The 23775-nt window shown below is 47.0% G+C and overlaps 1 protein-coding gene across 1 annotated transcript in view; it reads right to left on the minus strand.

Annotated features, from left to right (window-relative positions):
- PRODH2 (proline dehydrogenase 2) overlaps positions 1–23775 on the minus strand; it is a 41196-nt gene that overhangs the window by 15130 nt on the left and 2291 nt on the right. The window contains exons 3-5 of the mRNA XM_033946450.1: positions 5440–5560; positions 4894–4977; positions 2441–2521 (exon numbers count right to left, since the gene is read on the minus strand). Coding sequence (XP_033802341.1) covers positions 2441–2521; positions 4894–4977; positions 5440–5560 — 286 coding nt within the window. The remainder of the gene's footprint in view (positions 1–2440; positions 2522–4893; positions 4978–5439; positions 5561–23775) is intronic.

Raw genomic sequence — 23775 nt, forward strand, 5'->3', positions numbered from 1 at the left:
AAATATGTATTCTTTCTGCCCGAGCAGTTGCGGGTCTTCCTAGATATGAAGAAGTTGTCAGTTGGGGGATTTTAGCAAATGTTTTGAACAGCATTATAAAATTATGGGAACTTTCTGCTATGCCAATTCCTTTTTTTTTTTTCTTTACTTTAATTTATTGTGGTCTAAGGAGATAATTTGTTACTTAAATATTTATTGATTTCTATTTTCTTCTGTATTTCTGAGGCAAGAGTTATCTTGTACATTATTATGCAAAATTAAAAAAAATAAAATAAAATTAGTCAACAGGTTTAGCAACGATCCCCGACTTTAGTGAATCGGGGGCCAAAGGATGCCTAAACTAAAACATATAGGGGACCTTTTACTAATCTATCTGTAATGTCTGTATTAAAAACCATCCCAGGAAACACAAACTCATGTATTGTATTACCATTACAAAGTTCATATAAACCACTCTGAATTGACTCCCCAAGTCATTAGCAGTGGTATAGACGCTTACAATAAACAATAACCTGCAGTAAGTACTAACACATGCTTATCACAGGGCATGATGAGGTATCCCGTGGTAAGGTTCAGATGTGCATGCACTGTCCACTTGCTAAAAAAATATTTTTTATTTTTTGACTGGGGATCATGTCTGGGGGCGGAGACTGGGCGTTTCTTTGCTAATCAGCGCATCAGCACTGCTGCACACTGATTAGCGCAGAATTAGCAAAATAGGTTTCAATAAGGGCTCATGCACTGATTTTTTGTTTGTGGCCACATGCTAATGACATTAGCGCATGGTCAATAGTTCGTAAAATGGAAAATTGGCCATTTTCCAGCTGTGGTAGAAATGGCCCTAGTGCACAGGAAAGACCAGCAGAAGGATTTGCTAAGGCCACTTTCTACCACAGTTTATAAAAAGAGCCCATATTGCTGGTGCAGTCACTGGTCAGTACAGACATTCAGCACTGCTATATAAACGGATAGCAGTGCTAAACATACATATTAATTCAAGAACCTGTTGCTTAAATTATCATAGTGCCAAAACTGTCCTCAGTTATTCCTACCTAACTACCCATCTCCTACAATTACCATCCCTTACAATTACCATGCCAACTCCCTTCATAAGGGACTTGGCTGAGGGGCTTTGAGGTAAAATTACGTTATTCGCCGATGACGCCAAACTATGCAATATAGTAGGCAAGAGCACAACAGACAAAAGCACAGTGCCTGACAATAACTCAATGCCCGACAGTATGACGCATGACCTGCTCCTACTGGAGCATTGGTCCAGGACCTGGCAACTAAGTTTCAATGCCAAAAAATGCAAGGTCATGCACCTTGGCAACAAAAATCCATGCAAGACTTATACCCTTAATGGTGAGACCCTAGCGATGACTGTAGCAGAACGTGACTTAGGGGTAATCATCAGTGAAGACATGAAGACTGCCAATCAAGTGGAGAAAGCTTCATCTAAGGCTAGACAAATCATAGATTGTACCCGTAGGAGTTTCGTCAGCCGTAAGCCCGAAGTCATAATGCCATTGTATAGATCCATGGTGAGACCCCATCTGGAATACTGTGTACAATTCTGGAGGCCACATTACCACAAAGATGTGCTGAGACTTGAGTCGGTTCAGCGAATGGTCACCCGGATGGTCTCAGGACTCAGGGATCTTCCGTACGAGGAACAGCTGGATAAATTGCAGCTATACTCACTCGAGGAACGAAGAGAGAGGGGAGACATGATTGAGACGTTCAAATATCTCATGGGCAGTATCGAGGTGGAAGAGGATATCTTCTTTTTCAAAGGTCCCACGGCATCAAGAGGACATCCGGGGAAACTCAGGGGCGGGATATTGCATAGTGACAACAGGAAGTATTTCTTCACCGAAAGGGTGGTTGATTGCTGGAATAGTCTTCCGCTACAGGTAATTGAGGCCAGCAGCGTGCCTGATTTAAAGACCAAATGGGATCGTCAAGTGGGATCTCTTCACAGAAGAAGGTAGGGGAGGGTCATTAGTGTGGGCAGACTAGATGGGCCGTGGCCCTTATTTGCCGTCAGTTTTTATGTTTTTGTTTCTACCTTCAACATTTAAACCTCACCCCCTTCCCCTGTACCTCCCTTCTGAAAGACATTCACAGAGAAAACATAGCTACACACACATACATGGTGGGACTGGAAAGAATTCCATGGGCCAAGCTCTGCATGCTTTTCCTTCTTGTTTTGTTTGTTATGTAATAGAAATTTGGTGTCAAATACCATAACAAGAAAGTTCATGTTAGCAAAGCAAAAGCACTTATAGCTGGCTACTGAACAGAATGCATAACAATAACATATACATATTAAAACAAAAATAACATTTATCTATGAGTTTCAAGTGCTTGAAAGGCAGTGAGGCAGCAGAACTGAGGGAAGGTTTCTGGAGTAGACAGGCTAGGGATTTGTACTTACCTGCCCAATGCAACTGAGGCGCTGGAGTGAAGCCTGGAAGTGCTGGTTCTCTGGTTCTGTCAGGCAGGAGAACAGGTTATTCTAAAACAGAAGCAAAGGGAATATAATCATGGCCCCCAGCTTCCTGCAATTTAATGCTCATGGGAAGGGCCACAAAATATGTCCCTTCATGCAGAATTTCTCATTACTTGCAGAATTGCTACAGGAAACTAAGACCTGGTGAGTTGATATTGGTGAGGACAGTGGCTTCCCTATATTTCTCACAATGTGGTGCTAAATCTGGTGCAGTCCAGCACATCAAGACACTCTTCCCCCTCTATTTCTGACTTTTCTGAAGACGGGGGAACAGTTTTTTGCATTTTGGCCCTCCGAGTCTATAATTGGCTTTAACTGGACTTAATTGAAAGTCAGATGCTTAACTCAAAAACTTCGATTTTATAAAAAGTAGGCACCTTGCCAAAAGTGCCTAGACTAAAAGTGGGTATAGTTAGTGGAAGATCATGGGTATGCTCTTGCGTTAGGGGTCTCTTTGTGAATCAGGTGATGTTAGGCTCCGATATCGGTGCCTAACCAAGTATAGAAAACCCTGGCATAAATTGGGGATGCCTAAATATTAGGATGCTGAGGGCTACCTAAGCAAAGCTAAGTGTGATTCTATAATGGGTGCCTAAGTTTGATAGAATCAGTGCCAATCTCAGCACCTAACTTTAGGCGGACTTTATAGAATCAGGGCCCGATTGTCTCCCAGTTGGCCAGAGGTTGTGTGTGCATGCTTAATACAAAGAGTTCCTAGCTCTCAGAGAATGAGTCTGTTCTCTTGAGGCTAGAGTAGCTGAGGGAGAAAGAGAGGTACATAGAGAAGATCTATAGGGATGGTGTAGAGAAGTCCCACCTCCAGTCTGGCAGCCCCTTTGCTGCCTTGGAGGAGGGAGGTCTCCTAAAAGGAAAACATCACCCTGGTGAAACAGAAAGTAATCCTGTAGCAAGGGTCTACCCACCAGGGGACGTAATATCCTCCCATACTAAGGATGTGTCTCCAGGAGCTCTACTTAGGAGGAAAGGGTTAGGTAGAAAGCTGAAATCCAGATCCTCCAGGGTAGCATGTTCAGAAATGCTCCCCATCCCATATGAAGAACCCAAGAGGCAAGCAAAGCTTTGGAATCTAAGGCATGGTTGAGATGATGGTGTAGGGATAAAGGATTTAGATTTGTTAAGAACTGTGCAATACTCTAGGGAGCGGACTCCACCTTACCTGGGATGAAACCAGACTGCAGTCGTTAACATTTTAAAAGAAGATAGAGCAGATTTTAAACTAATGTGTGTGGGCACCCCTCCACAGTTTGGTGTGCAGTATCCTTGAAGGATACTATTGAAACAGGACATTTAGGGAATCTCAATAAAGAGATTTCAACAATGGGAAAGAAATCACAGAGTGTTTAAGGGGAGAGCAGAGTACAGGATACAAATTATCCTCATCAACTGCTAAACAGCTTTTCTGTTACGTCCCTTCTGAATGAAAACAAAGAAATTGACCCTGGACGATTCACAGATAAAGAGTTCAAAAAAACCAAAAACAGTGTGGAGAGACGATGTTCCTGAAATTGACTTTATTATTTAAAAATATATGTAAAGGAGTCAAAGAGAGCAAAAAGGCATAAAAGAAATTATTCAAAAAGCAACACAATTTGATATGTAGCTATATAGAAATTTATGAATATATGCAGATTTAACAACATGTGCCACATGATTGTGGCAGAATTTTTAAATATCTGTCACTGATTTTTCAAAATTAATAATCTTGAAGATTCTACTACAGGAAATTTGTGGCTGTGAATATAGTGTGTGTTTGGATGAAAGTGTGGCGCAGTGGTTAAAGCTACAGCCTCAGCACCCTGAGGTTGTGGGTTCAATCCCATGCTGCTCCTTGTGACCTTGGGCACCCCCATTGTCTCAGGTACATTACCTCACGGTAATACGGTTGTGAGCCCACTGGGAAAGACAGGGAAAGTGCTTAGGTACCTGAATACATTTATGTAAACAGTTCTGAGCTCCCCTGAGAGAATGGTATAGAAAATTGAATGAATACATTAATTAATTAATACAGTTTATACGAAGTATCTGGCTTACTGTGTATGAGTCTACACAGAGCTTATGTAAGTAGATTCATTACGTTCATAGGCTATTTTTGCCAAGTGCTTGGGTAGGGGCATACGAGTATGTGATTGCATGGATACTGGGTAGGTTAAATTAGCTTAGTGGGGATATGGGTATAGGCTGTGGAGGGAGTTGAAGAAGGGGGACATGCCAATACAGTGAGGGTCTCGCTGCTTTTTTTTTGGTGGGGGTCAGGACATGTACACAAAAACAAATACAGACTGACATAGCTTGAGAACAGGTACTAGCATTTTTGTGCAAAAGACACTCAACAAGCAGAGGAAAGTGAAATTACATGCCTGTCCATTCATAACAGTGGTGAGTTTCTCTATGCTCATTTCCTTTGCCAATACAGGGTCCCTGAGACACACGGTAATCTTTTTCTAAAAGAGAAACAGAACAAAAAATAAATGCCATTGGTGAGCTCAGATTGTAACCTGGTGAAAGAAGTGGGATCAGAAGCTGCATTTGAAGATAATTACAGCTTTATGTAATTTGATGACAAAGATCACACACTAAAAGCCAGGGATAGTGGCGAGATATGAAGTCTGCATGTGTTGCTCTTCAGACTGAGTGGCTCTGAAGGTTACATACTGCATTGATGGAAAAGGTAGGATTGGAGTCATGTGATGAGGTATGCTTAAGGAATATCAACATCCCTTGCTAAGATTAGTGGCACGGTCTACTTTTCCCCTTGTATTTATTTTTAACATTTCTATTCCGTTTTATAACCTAAGCGGATTACAACTGATGCAAATTACATTTTGCAGTCCCCCAGACGTCACACTCCATTCAATTTGACTTAAGTGCCCCCCCTGCTCTATTGTAGCGCCTCTATGACTCACACATAAATCTGCACTCATCAAAGCAGTGATTTTCAGTTGCATCATGGAACGAGAACCACCAACGCTAGAGATATCCACACAGCGCTGCATAGTGTCCAGGTTCTTTGAGTACCATACTTCTCTGTAAGGGGCAAAGGTGGGAGGGAAGAAGTTAGCAAAGTCTCTCTCTTTATACAAAGCTGCCAAAGGGAGTCACTTTTAAGGAAAAATCAGTTCATACCTGTTAATTCACTCTCCTCGACCCTGCTAGACCAGTCCAGATACAGTTTTATGCCACCCTGCCAGCAGATGGAAACAATACATTGGGGTAGATATTCAGCTGGCAGTGGTGCGCTTTTATTTTTGGGGGGCTGCCGGTGGTGTTATCCCTGGATATTCGGTGCCAGGCCATGTCTGGACACTGGCATTGAATATTCATGTTTATGTGGTCAGCTATCTTTTATATGATTAGGTGTGGTATTCAATACTTAACCGTCTAAGTGACACCTATATGATTAGGTGTGGTATTCAATACTTAACCGTCTAAGTGACACCGCATAAAGGACTGTTGTTTTATGCGATCTGACACTGCTGCTTAACTTAGACAATTACGTACTGAATATTGCATGCAACTATATAAGTGCCAAGTCTGCCCCCAGACCGCTCACATAATAGCTAGCTTTCACTTTAGCGGTCTGCAAAGATATTCAGCAGGGCTAGCTGGTTACGTGTCAATAAATATCAGTGGATAGCCATACACAAGCAATTTAACCAGCCAGGAGACATTTCTGGTCAGTTAAATCACTTTTAATATCAATCTCATTGTTGCTAGTTACTTTACCAGTAGCACAAGCAGAGGTGCAGGACAAATATGTGTCATAATACAAATTTAAGCAGGAGAAATAGAACAAAATCTCTTTGTAAACAAGAAACCAGCAACAGGAGCAGACAACAAACCAATGGAAACAAACACCAGTCGGGCTTTATTGGTAGGATAAAAGTTCAAATGACAAAGTTGTGTTTTGGCCCAAAGGCCTGCATCAGGAGTCAAACTAAATAACAATAACAGAATAAAAGCATTTAAAAACTGCATACATCTATAAATATATAGTATGCATGTAGAAACTGCTAATGAAAGGAGAAATTAGGTTCTTACCTGCTAATTTACTTTTTTTTAGCTTCTCCAGACCAGTAGAGATTAATCTTTACGAATGGGTATATATCCAATCATGACCAGCAGGTGGAGACTGAAAACAAAACTGTGGGACAGTATATAATATACTCCCTTCTCTATTTACATCAGTCTGCCGAATAGCCAAGCAGAACTAAGAACTGGAAACAGAAATAAACAATACTCCGAACAGGAGTAACAAATAACATACCCAAATGCTGTTGGAAAATGCAGAGGAGAAATACCAAAAGGAAAATGTCCCCATAGCTCGCCAGCTAAGCCAGCCGAGCCACAGCCGCTGTTCTTTAATTCTCCCTGGCCCTAGAAAAATACTAGAACCCGCAGCAAAAAACAAAAACTGCCCGCGAAACAGCCTCAACAACAACAACAACAGACAGGGTGGGGACCTCTACTGGTCTGGAGAAGCTAAAAGAAAGTAAATTAGCAGGTAAGAACCTAATTTCTCCTTCTTTAGCACTCTCCAGACCAGTAGAGATTAATCTTTACGAATGGGACGTACCAAAACAGTCCCTCACAAGGGCGGGACCCCCGAAGGGCTGACACCAGAACACACACACCGAACACCGCATCCTGACGCGGCAGAACATCTACCCGAAAGAGTCTGACAAAGGAATACAAGGAAGACCAAACCGCAGCCTTACAAATGTCCACTGGAGGCATGAGCGATGACTCAGCCCAAGAAGCCGCCTGACCCCGGGTAGAATGAGCTTTGAGAAACTCCGGAACGGGCTGCTGCCCCAGAAGAGAAGCGGAAGCAATAGTCTCCTTGATCTAGCGTGCAATAGTAGCCTTAGAAGCGCCAGCCCCCCTAAGAGGACCAGTCAGAAGGACAAAGAGATGATTTTATTTCCTGATCTCCTGGGTCCGCTGCACATAAGAGCGAAGGACCCGACCAACATCCAACTTGCGCAGCTGTCTTTGCTCAGAAGAGCCCTCCCAACTACCCAAGACCGGGAGGACCACATGAAAAGGAAAAACTACTTTCGGCAGAAAAAGAAGGAACAGGCCTCAAGACAACCTGCTCCCTAGAAAACTCCAAGAAGGGAGCCCTACAAGAGAAAACCTGTAGCTCAGAAACACGCCTAGCGGAAGAAATGTCCACCAAAAAGACCGTCTTCAGAGTAAGGTCCTTCAAAGAGCAGCCGCCCAATGGTTCGAAAGGCGGGTGCATCAGAATAGAGAGAACCAAACTGAGATTCCAAGAGGCCTGAGCACCTTGGCCGCCCGCAAAAAGCGAATCACATCAGGAATGGCTGTCAAACACTGACCTGTCACAAACCCCCGAAAGGCTGACAAGGCCACAAGCTGAACCCGGAGAGAAGCCGAAGCCAGGCCTCTATCCAGGCCATCTTGCAAGAACTCTAGGATGTTAGGCACAGAAACGCGAAGAGAGACCACTCCCCGCACCTGGCACCACCCCTCAAAGAAGTGCCAAATCCACACAGAAGCCTGAGAGGTAGAACGCCTCCAGGACCCCAAGAGTGTAGAAATCACCCTATCTGAATACCCCTTCTTACCAAGGCGACCCCTTTCAAAAGCCAAGCCGTAAGACAGAAGGGAGACGGGTCGAACATGGGAATGGGACCCTGTGTCAGAAGGTCGTCCAAGGGAGGCAGAGGAAGAGGATCCGCCACCAGAGTGTCACCAGATCTGCTTATCACGGATGTCGAGGCCAATCTGGAGCCACCAGAACCACCAGACCCGGATGGCGAACAATGCGGAGAAGAACTCTGCCCACTAATGGCCATGGAGGGAACATGCACAACAGCCCCTCTGTTGGCCATGGTTGAACCAGAGCATCCAGACCCTCGGCCAGTCCATCCCTGCGACGACTGAAGAAGCGGAACACCTCGGCATTGCCACTTGTGGCCATCAGGTCCATCAGGGACTGACCCCAAGCCTGCACTATCAACTGAAAAGCCACGGGGCTGAGACATCACTCTCTGGGATCTAAGATGTGACTGAGGAAGTTCGCCTGAACATTCTCCACCCCGGCCATGTGAGAGGCCGAGAGGTCCAGAAGGCGTGACTCCGCCCCAAAGCATGAGCCGAGCCGCCTCCTCCGCCACCTGAGCGCTCTTGGTGCCTCAACGATTGACATAAGCCACCGCTGTGGCATTGTCAGACAGGACTCTGACCGACTTGCCCATCAAGAGGGAGCGGAAGGCTAACAGCGCCAGAGGGACAGCTCTGGTCTCCAACATGTTGATCGACCAGGACGCCTCCTCCATGGACCAGGTGCCCTGAGCTGAGTGACCTAGACACTGAGCCCTCCCAACCGAGGAGACTGGCATCCTTGAGAAGCACCGTCCACTGCGATAGAGCCAGACTCATCCTCTGGACCAGATGAAAGGTCTGGAGCCACCAATGAAGACTGCAGCGCGCCAAGCCTCGCAGAGGGACAGGGACCTCCAAACTGTGCCTCTGGGGTGACCATCTACGAAGCAGAGCATACTGAAGAGACACATGTGGGCCCGCGCCCACCTCACAACATCCAGGAACGCTGCCATCGACCCCAAGACTTGGAGGAAATCTTGCGCCCGAGGACACCGGGACGCCAAAAGAAGGCGAATCTGAGATTGCAATTTGCTTACCCGGGCCTCTGGAAGGAAGACCTTCCCCAAGGAGGTGTCGAACAGAACCCCAAGGTACTCCAGATGCTGAGCGGGGACCAACCGACTCTTGGAAAGGTTGACCACCCAGCCCAGTGACCGGAGAAACTCAACCACCCGAGCCGTAACTTGGGCGCTCTCCTGCAACGATTTCGCCCGAATCAACCAGTCATCCCAGAAGGGGTGCACCAGAATGCCCTCCGACTGCAATGCCGCCGTGACGACCACCATCAACTTGGTGAACGTCCGGGGAGTCGTGGCCAGGCCCTAGGGAAGCACACAGAACTGATAGTGCAGACCCAACATCGCAAAGCAAAGAAAGAGCTGAGGAGAGGCCCGAATGGAAACAGGCAAGTAGGCCTCCGCCAGAGCGAGAGAAGTCAGGAACTCCCCCGGCTGAACCGCCAGAAGGACAGACTGCAGTGTGTCCATGCAAATAAAAGGGAATTCTGAGAGTCCTGTTGACCTCGGTTTAAACCAAGGATGGGTCGAAAGGTCCCCTCCCTTTAGGGCCCCACAAAGGAAATGGCGTACCAGCCGATACCGCACTCCTGAGGGGACACTGGACAACTGCTTTGAGATCTAGCAAGCGCTGAAGGGTCTGGTGAAAGGCTAGCGTCTCCCATGCCACCTGACATGGAGAGGCTAGATATGATCCGGCAGAGAGCGGGCAAAATTCAAGTACATAACCGTCCTGCACCACCACCAGGACCCACTGATTGGACGTGATCTCGGCCCACTTCGGAAACAAGTTGCGAAGCCAGGCACTCACGGGAACCAAAGGGGGCGCCGGCAAAGAGCCATCGCGCAGGACGGGCAGCAGGGGAACCGGAGGGGAACTCCCAGCCCCCCGACGGGCCCCCTGAAAGGAATGCATGCACTAAGCCAACCGACCTCGGGGAAAAACCGGAAGCCTGGAAAGAAGCAGTCCCATGCCCCAGGCGAAACTTGCGAAATTCCCGCAGACGCCCCCGGGCAATGCCAACCCGAGATGCTGGGTGGGCAAGGTCCTCATGCAGACGGGGCACCTCAGAGTCCGACAGAGTCTGAACCACCGGATCTAAGTCCTCTCCAAACAAAAACAACCCCCGAAAAGGAAATTTGGGGAAGTTCAGTTCTGGACACGGCAACCGCCAACCAAGCGCGAAGCCACAAGGTACAGCGTGCGGCCACCAAAAGTCCCAGACTTAGCCGCACCAAGTCACAAAGAACAACTGAGAGGAACGAGGCAGTCATCTCAAACTTCACCACCTCCTGATCCACTAAGGACCAGTCATCAGACTCACGATCCAGGACACGCTCAGACCACCGAAACACGGTGCGAGCCACCAGCCCCACACAAATAGCCGCCTGGACCACCAAGGCAGAGACATCAAAATTATACTTAAGAAGTGTCTCTAACGTACGCTCCTCAGAGACCCTAAGAGCAGAACCGTCCATAACAGGCACGGTATTCCGCTTAGTAAGTGCCGAGACCACCGCGTCCCCCATTGGCGAAATTAAGGTAGCCCTATCCCCCTCCGGGATGGGATACCCATGAGCCAAGGCGCACACCAAACGAAACGGCGCCCGTAGGCCACTGCGCTAGCATAAAATCCCGAAAATCCTGACGCACAGGAAAAGAGCGGGAAACAGGACAGACCCCCCTGAAGCAGAGGGGCCCCCATACGCGGGGTCTCCGGTGGCGCAACTTCAAAAATGCAGCACCAAGGAGACCTGCTACATCAGGTCTAAAAGCTCATCCCTCTGAATAAAAAGCGCACCACGGACGCATCTGCTCTGGAAGACGGGAAACCCGCCACCAGCGGGCGTCCCCTCTAGAGGATCCTGGAAGCCCGCCAAAGCAGCCAGGTCCTCAATCATGCCAACACGCTCCTCCGACCACCAATTTGCAATCCAAGCCCCCTGTGGGCGCTTGGATGAGAGAGGAGGAAGAGGGGACGCCAAACAAAAAGAGGGAGGCAAAGCCATAAAGGGCGCGGAGGGAAAACACCCCCGAAACACCCCAGGTGCACGTGGGACCCCCAATTGTCTGCACAAAGAAAGAAATTAAATTGGGGACAAAAAACCCCTGGGGGTCCCCAGCAGGGGTCCCTGCTGAAACCTGCCCCTGTGTTTGCAATACAGGAGGAAGGTCACCTGAGGTTGCAGACAAAATGGAGGGGCCAGACAGAGAAAATGGCGAAGTTCCCGCCAAAAATGCTCCCTCCATGGCCTGTAGCGGATGAGAAGCCTGAACAGTCCCAGCCGCTAAAACAGGCAAGTCGGCATCAGCCGTCAAAAAATCAGCTGAGAGGGAATCCTTTGGGGAATCCCTCCATGGGCGGTTGGGAAAGACTGGGCAGGTTCTCGTCGAGGTCTTTCTAGAGGCCTCCAATATCTCCTTGACTGATTGAGACACGGGGAGAGCAGTCAGGGGGAGAGAAACCAAGCATTCACATGAAGAGATTGAAGATTGGGATGTAACAGTGAACCCTGACCCTGTGATAGTAGAGAGGGAAACAGAGGCAGAGGCAGTGGATCTCTGACACTGAGTTGAAGTAGAAGGGAAAACCAAGGCTGGCGTGGCCAGCGAGGAGCAATCAGGATCAGGGTGGTTTGTACTGTTTTCAGGTGGACAAGCGTCCGCAGTATCAGAGGAAACGGCGGGAACGCGTATAGGAACCTTCCCTCCCAGTCGAGGAGGAAGGCGTCGGCCTCGAGCCGGTCCGGGGAGTACATCCGGGAGCAGAAGAGAGGCAGCTTGTGGTTGTGGGGGGATGCGAATAGATCTATTTGAGGCGTCCCCCACTTTTCGAACACTTGTCGTAGGATCTGAGAGTGCAGTGACCACTCGTGTGGCTGGAGGAGGCGGCTGAGTCTGTCCGCCAGACAGTTTTGTTCTCCTTGTATGTTCACCGCTCGAAGGAAGGTGTTGTTGGAGATTGCCCATTTCCAGAGGCGCAGGGCTTCCCGGCAAAGGGACCAAGACCCTGTTCCCCCTTGTTTGTTTACGTAGTACATTGCTACCTGGTTGTCGGTTCGGATAGAACCACTCGGTCGTGGAGCAGATGTTGAAAAGCTACAGCTGCGAGATAGATGGCCCGAAGCTCTAGCACGTTGATGTGGCAGCGACGGTCTTCTGCTGACCACATCCCTTGAGTGCGTAGGCTGTCCAGATGGGCTCCCCAAGCGTACTCCGACGAGTCCGTGGTGAGTATCTTGCTGTGGGGTGGGGTGAGGAAGAGCAAACCTTTGGAAAGATTTGAAGAGTCGGCCCGCCAGCGGAGCGATCGTTGCAAAGAAGGCGTCACTGTCACGGGGCGGTTGATCGGGTCCCGGTCTTGACGCCATTGAGAGGCCAGGGTCCATTGAGGAATTCTCAGATGGAGGCGGGCGAAGGGTGTGACGTGGACGGTGGAGGCCATGTGGCCCAGAAGAGTCATCATCTGCCGAGCTGATACCGAGGTCAGCAGGGAAAACCTTCGACTCAGGCTTACTAACGCCTCTAGACGCGGAGGGGGGAGGAAGGAACGGAGGCGAACAGTGTCCAGCGTGGCCCCGATGAACTGTAGGGACTGGGAGGGGCGTAGTTGGGATTTTGGGAAGTTTATCTCGAACCCCAGACTTTGTAGGTAGGTAATAGTCTGTTGGGTCACTGAGATAACCGCTTCCCAGGACGGGGCTTTGATCAGCCAGTCGTCCAGGTAGGGGAATACCTGGAGGCCCTGGGAGCGTAAGGTTGCTGCGACCACCACGAGGCACTTGGTGAAGACCCGAGGTGACGATGCTAGGCCGAAGGGAAGGACACGGTATTGTAGGTGCCAGTCCCCTACCTGAAAATGCAAGAACTTGCGGTGAGCGGGGTGCACTGGGACATGTGTGTACGCCTCCTTCAGATCGAGGGAGCAGAGCCAGTCGCCCTCGTCGATCAGGGGGTAGAGGGTCAGTAGGGAGAGCATCCGAAATTTTTCTCGTATCAGAAATTTGTTGAGGCGTCTCAAGTCTAGTATTGGGCTTAAGCCTCCCGTTTTTTTCGGTACCAGGAAGTAACGGGAGTAGAAGCCCTTCCCCCGTTGGTCGGGGGGAACCTCCTCCACTGCTCTCAGGCGAAGCAGGTCTCGAGCTTCGGAGAGGAGTAGGGGTAGCTGCGTCCGGTTGGGAGGGCAATTCCTTGGGGGGTTTTCCGGAGGAATGGTCCGAAAGTTGAGAGAGTATCCTGATGAAATCACGCCAAGGACCCATGCGTCCGACGTGACTTGTTCCCAGCGAGGGTAAAAGGCTTTGAAGCGACCCCTGATGGGAAGGAGGCTTGGGACTATGGCGGAGGGGGCCCGTCCCCTTCCGCGTATCCCGTCAAAAGGACGGGGATGGTTTGGTAGTCGCAGGCGGTTGGGACTTGGGCATGGCCCGGTGGTGGGCTTGCGGACGCCTGGGTGGAGGCCGCGAGAAGGCAGGAGTGGATTTTTGTGGGTAGCGGTGCGGAGGGGCCCTATACGGCCTGGACGCGGGCGGTTTTGGCTTTTGTCGGACGAGGGAGGCAAATGAGCGTTCGTGTTCGGAGAGGCGTTTTGTAGCCGCCTCGATAGTGTCATCGAACAGTTCTTTTCCCACGCAGGGGAGGTTAGCCAACCGGTCCTGTAAGTTGGGGTTCATGTCGACCAGGCGTAGCCAAGCTAGTCAGTGCATGGCGACAGCAAAAGCTGCCTCTCTGGAGGAGAGTTCGAAGCCATCGTAGGCCGCGTGGAATAGATGGAGGCGTAGGTTGGAGAGGGATTCCAAAAGTAGGTTGAAGGCTCCTTGGCGGGAGGCCGGTAGGTCAGTCTCAAAGGCTCTCAGTAGTCCAATGAAGTGTTTGAGGTAGGATGTGAAGGTGAAAGTGTAGCTTTGCACCCTAGAGGCCATCTTCACATTTTGATATAGTCTCCTGCCGAACTTGTCTAGGGTTCGGCCTTCTCGGCCTGGGGGGGACCGCCGCTGAGACCCGGGAGGGGTGAGCCTTTTTTAAGGAGGATTCTACTAACAGCGACTGATGGGAGAGCTGTGGTTGTTCAAATCCCGGAAAGGGTACTGTATGGTACTTGGCTTCCATTTTGGAGGGCACGGCTGTGACCATATAGGGGGTCTCTAGGTTCCTGAAGAGAGTTGAAGAAGAAAAAATTTGGCGCACAGCGACTTAAACGATGAAAAACAAGAAAATTTGCGGTGCTAGAAGGCAATTGGGGCAGAGCCTGAAAAAACACGACTTCTAGGCTCAGCGGAAAATTTTGAACTAGAGACCACGAGGGGATGCACCCCTTAGTGGAGCAGGAAGGCACGCATGCATGGAGCAGCAGAGCAAACTTAAATCTTCAATCAAGTTTGCTTGAAAATGCTTCCGCATCGGGGCTCCGTAGATGACGTCACCCACATGTGAGAATATCATGCCTGCTTGTCCTGGGATAAAAACTACATAGCTAACCCCCTCCTTTAAAAAGCTTTGCTAGTGTTTTTAGCACCAGCCACAGTAGAAAGAAATCAGTTCACAGAATTCCAATGAGCATTGGATTTCTTACCACAGTGACCAGCACTAAAAATGCTAGCGTGGCTTTGTAAAGGAGGGCTTACAGGAAATAAAAAGAAAACAGAGCAGTATCTGGTCCCAGGGTATTGTGAATGCAAAAGAGAATTGAACTTTGATTCACAGTGTCTAAATTTCAGCTAAATATTTTTTTGTACGATATAGCGATTGTGTCTATTTTTTCACTTAGCACATTGATTATTTAATTAATGCATGAGTGTTTATTTATATAACATATCACACAAGAGGTACACCCAATGATAGTGTGTGGTCAGCAATTCTTCCACTGTTCTAATTGGGGCCAAATTTAGGAGTGTTAGAGCTGTTTGCTTCTTTGGAGTATGCTCTTTTCAGCTCAAGACCTCACACTGAAACAGAAAATATTATTTATAAAGCTGCACCACCTGTGAGGTATCTGTGTGTTTTTGTATTTTTCTGAAAAAGCTTTGGTCTATTTGGCCTTTGTTTGTTTTTTTTGTAGTTTGATACATTGTTTTATAGCAAAAAGTTTTATTATATGCTTTCATTAGCAGTTTCTACATGTATATATTTATGGATGTATGTAGTTATTAAAAGTTTTTATTTTGTTATTTTTATTTAGTTTGACTCCTGATGTAGGCCTGTGGGCCAAAACACGACTCATGATGAGTCATTTAAACTTTTATCCTCCCAATAAAGCCTGACTGATGATTGTTTCCATTGGTTTGCTGTCATCTCTTTGCTGGTTCATTATACAAATTTAACATAGAAACATGATGGCAAATAAACACCAAATGGCTCATTCAGTCTGCCCATCTGCACCATCCATTACCTCCTCCTCCTCTTCATAAGAGATCCCACATGCCTGACTCACGTTTTCTTTAATTCATGACAGTCTTTGTCTCTAACACCTCTACTGGGAGACTAGTCCATGCATCTACCTCCCTTTCTATAAAAAAGTATTTCCTTAAATTACTTCTGAGCCTATCACCTGTTAAATTCATCCCTCTCACTCCAGAGCTTCCTTTCAAATGAAAAGACTCGCCTCAAGCATATTTATGCCACATAGGTAAACATCTCTATCATATCTCCTCTCTCCCACTGCCGGCCGCTGCTGGCAACACTAAGAACCCTGAGAATCACAACTAGAGAATGACATGGGATGGGATGGGTACCCATGGTGTGGAAGGGTTCATAGCCCGTGGGGATAGGGTAGTGACAGAGACCACAAGGACAAACTTTATCCCTATGTCTTTCTCTAAAAGCTTGAGACTAGTATCAATATGTAAACACTTAACACATCTTAGACAATTGACAACTGAATTCAATTATTAAAAAAAACTGTAGATGCTGGTCTTGGATTTAAATGAACTATTGTTAAATGACATCATTTGTGTCTTTTCTGCCTTTGATGTGGCAATTAGAGTCTTGTCTTCTCATCAGACTCCTACCATCTGCAATGTCCTTCTATCATGTGCCCAGCTGCTGAAGCATCTTACTGTTACTGCAATAGATTCATTCATCTTTGATGGCATCAAGGAGCATTTCCATCATTTAGTAGACACTTATTTTCCTGTTCATCCACTACACTGTGTAGGTTCTCTTCTTCATCCATGTCTGAAAGACAATGCAATTATCTTCCTAGATGTAGAAACACAGGCAACTGAATCTTTGAGAAAGTTTTACCAAAACCAGATTGAAATGGAAGGCTCTATTTGTGATTTATAAACAGTTGTATAGAAAAATATCGGTTTTTATACTTTAATAAAAAGATTTAAATATAAAATCATAAGTGTTTGAGGCTTGTGCAAATGAGAACAGAGTTTGCAGGAACGGGGATGAGGACAGAGCCTGTAGGGACAGGGTAGGGATGGGAACTGAGCTTGCAGGGACAGGGACAAAATTTGTCCCTGTGTCATTCTCTAACCTGTGTCATTCTTTAACTCTGCTTTGGGAATATGAACCCGAAACTCCAGACCCCTCTCCTTTTCTCTCTGTGGTCCTTCTCCTCCCAGGAAAGGCACCAATATAGAACCTGAAAGCATACAATCCATGGATAAAGAGGCAGAGTGCAATGCAGGCTTCTCAGCGAGGGTCCTGAACTGTTATAATATATTTTGAGCAACGGAAGTTAGTAAATAAGTACCAATTATTTCTTTATCCTCATCCTACTAGACCAGACATGAGCAACTCCGGTCCTCGAGGGCTGGAATCCAATCGGGTTTTCAGGATTTCCTCAATGAATATGCTTGAGATCTATTTGCATGTACTGCTTTCAATGCATATTCATTGGGGAAATCATGAAAACCCGATTAGATTCCGGCCCTCGAGGATCGGAGTTGCCCATGTCTGTACTAGACCAATCCAGATGCATGCGAAGTACTCAAGCCTCCCCTTCTGTGGGCAGGAGGAAGCCATGGCTGTCCTAAGAACACTAACTCCAAAGGCTGCATCCCCTTAGCCCACACATCCAACGTGGCATGTTTGACAAAGGAATGCAAAGAGTAACAGTCTTACAGATGTCCTCTGGTATGATTGCACTAACCTCTGCCCAAGGAGACCTGGGCCCTAGTAGAATGATTCCACAGAACTGCCAAAATTTAACTTTTAAGAAGAATTAGTCATTTTTAAGTACTGGAGAAGAACTATATAGACATGCAACAGATAATGGTGTCTTGCCATGTCTCTCAGATGATGAAATTTAGTAGGAGAATTGTGGGCCAGCAGCTACTTAAGGCTGTTCTGGAAAAGGCAAGTGGATACACAGCTTGGTTCAAATGAAAAAGCAAAACCATCTTCAGCAAGGAGGGAATGGGACCCCCCGCCCCCCGCCAGAGATATAGACAGATCCCAACAAGGGAGGACTTGAAGCTCAGAAATACAAAATGCTGAACAAATAACAGTGGGATCTGTACAGGCCCAGTTGTCTCCTCCCCCCCAATCCATCTATCCTCCAAACTACTCTTCTAACCGAATAAACAAACTACACTCGTTGGTATAAATAGCCGCAGCTCCATTTATTAACACGTTACATTATCACATTCACAATATAACTGTTTTATCGAGCTACAAACTAAACCATAACATATAATATATGGCCACCGACCCTGCCATGCCAGTAAGGGCCTGGGGGGTGGCATGTCCCTCCATGCCCCTATAACCAGACACACCAGACCCCTGGGCATGGCTCCCGCCAGCCCCAGCTGCCAGTAGCTCAGGATAATCACTTTCCTGAGCCACTCAGAAGCCACCTAACTGGGTGGGTGGGAAAGGGGTGGGTGGGAAAAAGCTGTCTCGGTGGACCTAGGAATATACCGGGTCCTCCAAAGTCCCAGCTTTAACGACTCCCCACCCTGCGACAGTTAGCCCCACGCCCTTTAACCTATGGGCAAGCCACTCCGCGGCAGAAAAACCCCACTGACCAATGAGCCGCTTTCCCCAGCCCTAAGCCCACCCACACTCGACCTCACGTTCATCCCGATGGGCAACAATGCAGGCCTGCCAGCCCCACGTTATAGTCACCCACTGAGATGAGGGCTCTCGGGCTCTCCTTTGCCACCAAGACCAGTTTAAGATTAAAATCTTTTAAGAAAACATGCCTCAAGGGCTCAAAAGAGGAACTCAGAAAAGACCAACAACACAGCAATGAGTCCTGCAAAGTCCTCATATGTGTCCTTGCCCATGGCACCAGCTCCATTTCATTGCCATTGACCCTAGAAGCTGCAGGTAATTCTACACCCTGGAGGTTTCCGAGACTGAAAATTGTAGCTTAACAAACTTTCCTCCATCATAAATACCTTCCCAGCTGCCATCACTACCACGGTTTCTGAAAATTTTTGTGAAGTCAAAGCAAGGCTGAATGAAGTTCTCTGAAATTGATTATAACATCTCATACATTTAAATGTAATAATTAAATTGTAATGTCATTGCATTACATCACCACTAGGGCATTTTACACTGAGCTTCTTGAGCATTAAGCCCTTGGATTCTTTAGCACTCCTCAGCAAACTTTCATGCTACAGCCACATCCCTCCTACATGCTAGCCCTCTGCAGAAGGCTTTCTGTAAATCACAAATCTAAGGGAAAAGGAGCAGAGGCTCCTGCACACCTGATTACCCCAGCAAATTTAAGCTCCAGAAAGGGGGGGTAGGGAGCACCAAAAAACTGAAGTTCAAGCTCAGGGGAGGGTGCAGGAGGGGGAACAGACATCTCTGCTTATGCACAAAATGGTAGACATTCCTGCAAATGGGAAAATCTCTTTGACTTTGGATCCATATGCTCTCTATGGCCAGATATCCATGTTTCCCATATGCATAAAGAGCTGGCAATGTTACTTACCTGCCGGCTCCCAGAGCCAAAGTAACATCAGCCCCCTTTCCAATATAGTCTGCACTAAGGATCTCTCTCTCTCTCTCTTTGCAGCAACTGTCCCAGCCTGTTTTGTCTTGGGAATCCCTGCACCCCACTACACTGCCTGGCTCTGCTGACTGCCATTCAAACTTTGTTTACAAAAAAATACCAAAAAAAACTATTCTTGTCAGACTTCTTAGCTGCCCATATGCCAGATGGAATGAGGGGAAAGGGAGGGAAGCAGAGAAAGGAAACATCAATGGGAAAGCCCACAGACCCGCTTCCCCAACCAGGGAAAGATCTTATGCACCAAGGTTTTTAGGTCCATCCTCTCTCAATCAGAGATCTGCAGGTCTTGAAAAATAAAAATGAATCTTCTGAACAGCAAATTTACTCAGAGGATGGACAGGTGAACTTCTGACCATCAGAGAACATAATCCTGGGAGCTCAAACTAGAATCTAGCTTGACCAGGAAGGATAGCTCAAACACTGGAACCTGGGAAGCCTAGCATTTGTGCTGGAGTGGTGTAGCAGATCTCGCATCTGCTGGAGACAGAGAATACAATGGCACAAACTTGTGCTGTACTTCTCCTTATACTACTAGTGATGTCACAAGAAAAATGTGTTGTCTCCATCTGCTGGAAAATGACAAATTTACACATCTGATCTGATCTAGTAGAATGAGGAAGAAGCAGGAGATTTTACAACACATGCCCCTTTATCCTGATCTCCCCTCTTTCCCATCCTGCAAAAGAAATTAATTTTTCATCCCTTCTACATTTCTCACCCACTCACTGCAGTAATGTAATATAATGTAATGTCATTTGGCTTTTGTATTCTTCCAACTTCCCAAAAAAGTTCAAAGTGGGTAACCAAAAGGAACACTATAAAAAAAAGAATTATGGCAGAAATTTTCAAAACAGATAGATCTTTCAGTTTTTCCGGAAAGAATAATAGGAGCCACAGGCTCTCAAATCTCATGGCTAAAAAACACCAGAATTGAATTGCTTGATAAATTAAACTTTCCAATATTTTCTTATATCAAACTAAAGAAAAAGACAGAAAAAAACAAGAGGCATGAATCTCCAGCTCTAGAAATTCTAGAATAGGAAGGAAATAAGAATAAACCAGCAAGAACTCAGGAGTAGAACCATCAAGATGTTTGAATATTATACATACTAATTTAAAGAAAATTTGAGCAATCAGAGGCAATCAGTGAAGGCTCATCAAAGCAGAAGTAGCTCTGTCACATTTCTTTAAATGTAAAATCATTTTTGTGGCTTTATTCTGAGTAATTTGGAGCTTAGAGCATAGTTTAGCTATATGAGAGAACAATAAGCACAGTTACTTACCGTAACAGGTGTTATCCAGGGACAGCAGGCAGATATTCTTGACTGATGGGTGACGGCACCGACGGAGCCCCGGTACGGACACTTTTAGAGTGATTGCACTCTAAGAACTTGGAAAGTTCTAGAGGCCGCACCGCGCATGCGCGAGTGCCTTCCCTCCCGACACAGGCGCGCGGTCCCCAGTTATGATAAGCCAGCTAAGAAGCCAACCCGGGGAGGTGGGTGGGACGCAAGAATATCTGCCTGCTGTCCCTGGATAACACCTGTTACGGTAAGTAACTGTGCTTCATCCCAGGACAAGCAGGCAGCATATTCTTGACTGATGGGTGACCTCCAAGCTAACAAAAAGAGGGATGGAGGGAAGGTTGGCCATCATGAAAACAAATTTTGCAAAACAGATTGGCCGAAGTGACCATCCCGTCTGGAAAATGTATCCAGACAATAATGTGATATAAAAGTGTGAACTGAGGACCAAGTGGCAGCTTTGCAGATTTCCTCAATAGGCGTAGAACGGAGGAAAGCTACAGATGCTGCCATAGCTCTGACTCTATGGGCCGTGACGGAACCTCCCAGTGTCAGTCCGGACTGAGCAGAGCAGAAAGAAATGCACGCTGCCAACCAATTTGACAGCGTACGCTTAGAAACAGGATGACCCAACTTATTAGGATCAAAGGACAAAAAGAGTTGTGGCGATGATCTGTGGGGCTTAGTACGATCCAAATAGTAAGCTAAAGCCCGCTTACAATCCAAAGTATGTAAAGCCTGTTCCCCGGAATGAGAATGAGGTTTCGGAAAGAAGACAGGCAGAACAATGGATTGGTTGAGATGGAATTCAGAGACAACCTTAGGGAGAAACTTTGGATGTGTACGCAGAACCACCTTGTCATGATGAAAGACCGTAAAAGGTGGATCTGAAACTAGTGCATGTAGCTCACTGACCCTCCTGGCAGAGGTAAGAGCAATAAGGAAAAGTACCTTCCAAGTGAGAAACTTGAAAGTGGCTGTCGCCAAAGGTTCAAATGGAGGCTTCATCAAAGCGGAGAGAACCACATTAAGATCCCAGATCACAGGAGGTGCTTTAAGGGGTGGTTTAACATTGAAAAGACCTCGCATGAATCTGGAGACCAGGGGATGAGTTGTAAGGAGTTTCCCATGGACTGGCTCATGAAAAGCAGCAATAGCACTGAGATGGACTCTGATGGAGGTAGATTTGAGGCCAGAGTCAGACAGAGAAAGCAGATAATCCAACAAAGTCTCCACTGGAAGAGACGTAGGATCATGATGATGAAGAAGACACCAAGAAGAAAACCTTGTCCACTTTTGATGATAACACTGCAGAGTGGCGGGCTTCCTGGAAGCATTCAGAATAGAATGAACGGGCTGAGAGAGAAGAGAGTTGTTTGTAGTCAGCCCAAGAGATACCAAGCTGTCAGGTGTAGAGACTGAAGGTTGGGATGCAGGAGGGTCTCCTGATGCTGCGAAAGCAGAGAAGGAAATAGAGGAAGTAGTAAAGGCTCTCTGGAACTGAGTTGAAGAAGAAGGGAGAACCAATGTTGTCTGGGCCATCGTGGAGCAATCAGAATCATGGTGGCTCGTTCCTTCTTGAGTTTGAACAAGGTCCGTAGCATGAGTGGCAGAGGAGGAAAAGCATACAGGAACCTATTGGACCAATCCAGAAGGAATGCATCTGCTGCCAGACGATGAGGAGTATAGATTCTAGAGCAGAATTGGGGCAGTTGGTGATTGTGAGGAGCTGCAAAGAGGTCCACTTGAGGAGTGCCCCATTGATCGAAGATGGACTGTAGGGTTGAAGGATCGAGAGTCCATTCGTGAGGTTGAAGAATTCTGCTGAGCTTGTCCGCTAATGAATTCTGCTCTCCTTGAATGTAGATTGCCTTCAGGAATAGGCTGCGAGCTGTGGCCCAAGTCCAGATTTTCTGGGATTCCTGACACAAGAGGCGAGAGCCTGTTCCACCCTGTTTGTTGATGTAGTACATCGCAACCTGATTGTCTGTGCATAGTAGGAGGACTTGAGGAAAAAGAAGGTGTTGGAAGGCCTTTAGGGCGTAAAACATCACTCTGAGTTCCAGGAAATTGATGTGATGCTTCTTTTCCTGGACTGTCACACGGTGTCGATGAGGTAGGTGCCGACTGTACTGGAGCCGATACCGGTGTCGATGTCGCGGGATCGGACATCTCGGTACCGAAAAGTAATCGTTGTTGAATTTCACGATTTTTTAAAGTACGTTTCTTCAGTGTGGCACAGCGGGTGCAGGTGGACGCCTGATGCTCCGGACCCAGGCACTGTAGGCACCAGTTGTGCGGGTCCGTAAGGGAGATAGGCCGTGCACACCGCTGGCACTTCTTGAACCCTGGCTGAGGGGGCATGAAAGGAAAAACGGCTTCCGCCAAATCGAAGGCCGAGGCCTCGATGGTGGCAGAAGGCCCCGCCGGGGAAAAACCAAAAATGAAGAAAAAATACAAAGTTTTTTTTTTTTTTTTTTTACAAAAATAAAAGAAAAGAAAAGAGGCAATAGAGCCAAAGGGGTTTTCGCGAGCGGGAAGGCGTGGAGAAAAATTTTCAACGGCCGTTGAAAAATGCGTCTTCTTAGCTCCGCGGAAACTAAGAAACTGGGGACCGCGCGCCTGTGTCGGGCGGGAAGGCACTCGCGCATGCGCGGTGCGGCCTCTAGAACTTTCCAAGTTCTTAGAGTGCAATCACTCTAAAAGTGTCCGTACCGGGGCTCCGTCGGTGCCGTCACCCATCAGTCAAGAATATGCTGCCTGCTTGTCCTGGGATAAGAGGCTATTACAATAGTTTAAATTAGACAATATAAGAGCTTGAAACAGAACAGGGATGTGTTTTTCTTCAAACAAATAATGAGCAGGAACTGTTGTTCAGCAGCTCAGCATTCGATTTCTTCTCTGCCAACACAACAATAACAAACAACTTCAAATCTCACTGGGTCAACAGCAGATTCGATTGTGAGATTTGAAGTTGTTCATGGCCGTCTGGATACTGGCAGAGAAGCAATGGCATGGTGAACTGATGCAAACAAAATAAAACCTCAATACTACACTAAAAAAAAAAGGAGAAACCACAAGACAACAGGAGGAGTGGATAAACTTGGGATAGACCAAATAATAAAGTTGGTGCAGCTGACAAACTGTAGGGCAATAAATATGATAAACTCTAAAAGTGAATGAAAAGATTCAATGTTTATTCCAAAGAAATAATAATAAATTGGCAATGCAGTTCACAGGTTGTGCAATAACAGCACGTGCCAATGTAGTATCATCGGTCAGCAGTATATAATCCAATGGATAGCTCCCAT

Source organism: Geotrypetes seraphini, chromosome 5, assembly GCF_902459505.1.
Source record: "Geotrypetes seraphini chromosome 5, aGeoSer1.1, whole genome shotgun sequence".
Lineage (NCBI taxonomy): Eukaryota > Metazoa > Chordata > Amphibia > Gymnophiona > Dermophiidae > Geotrypetes > Geotrypetes seraphini.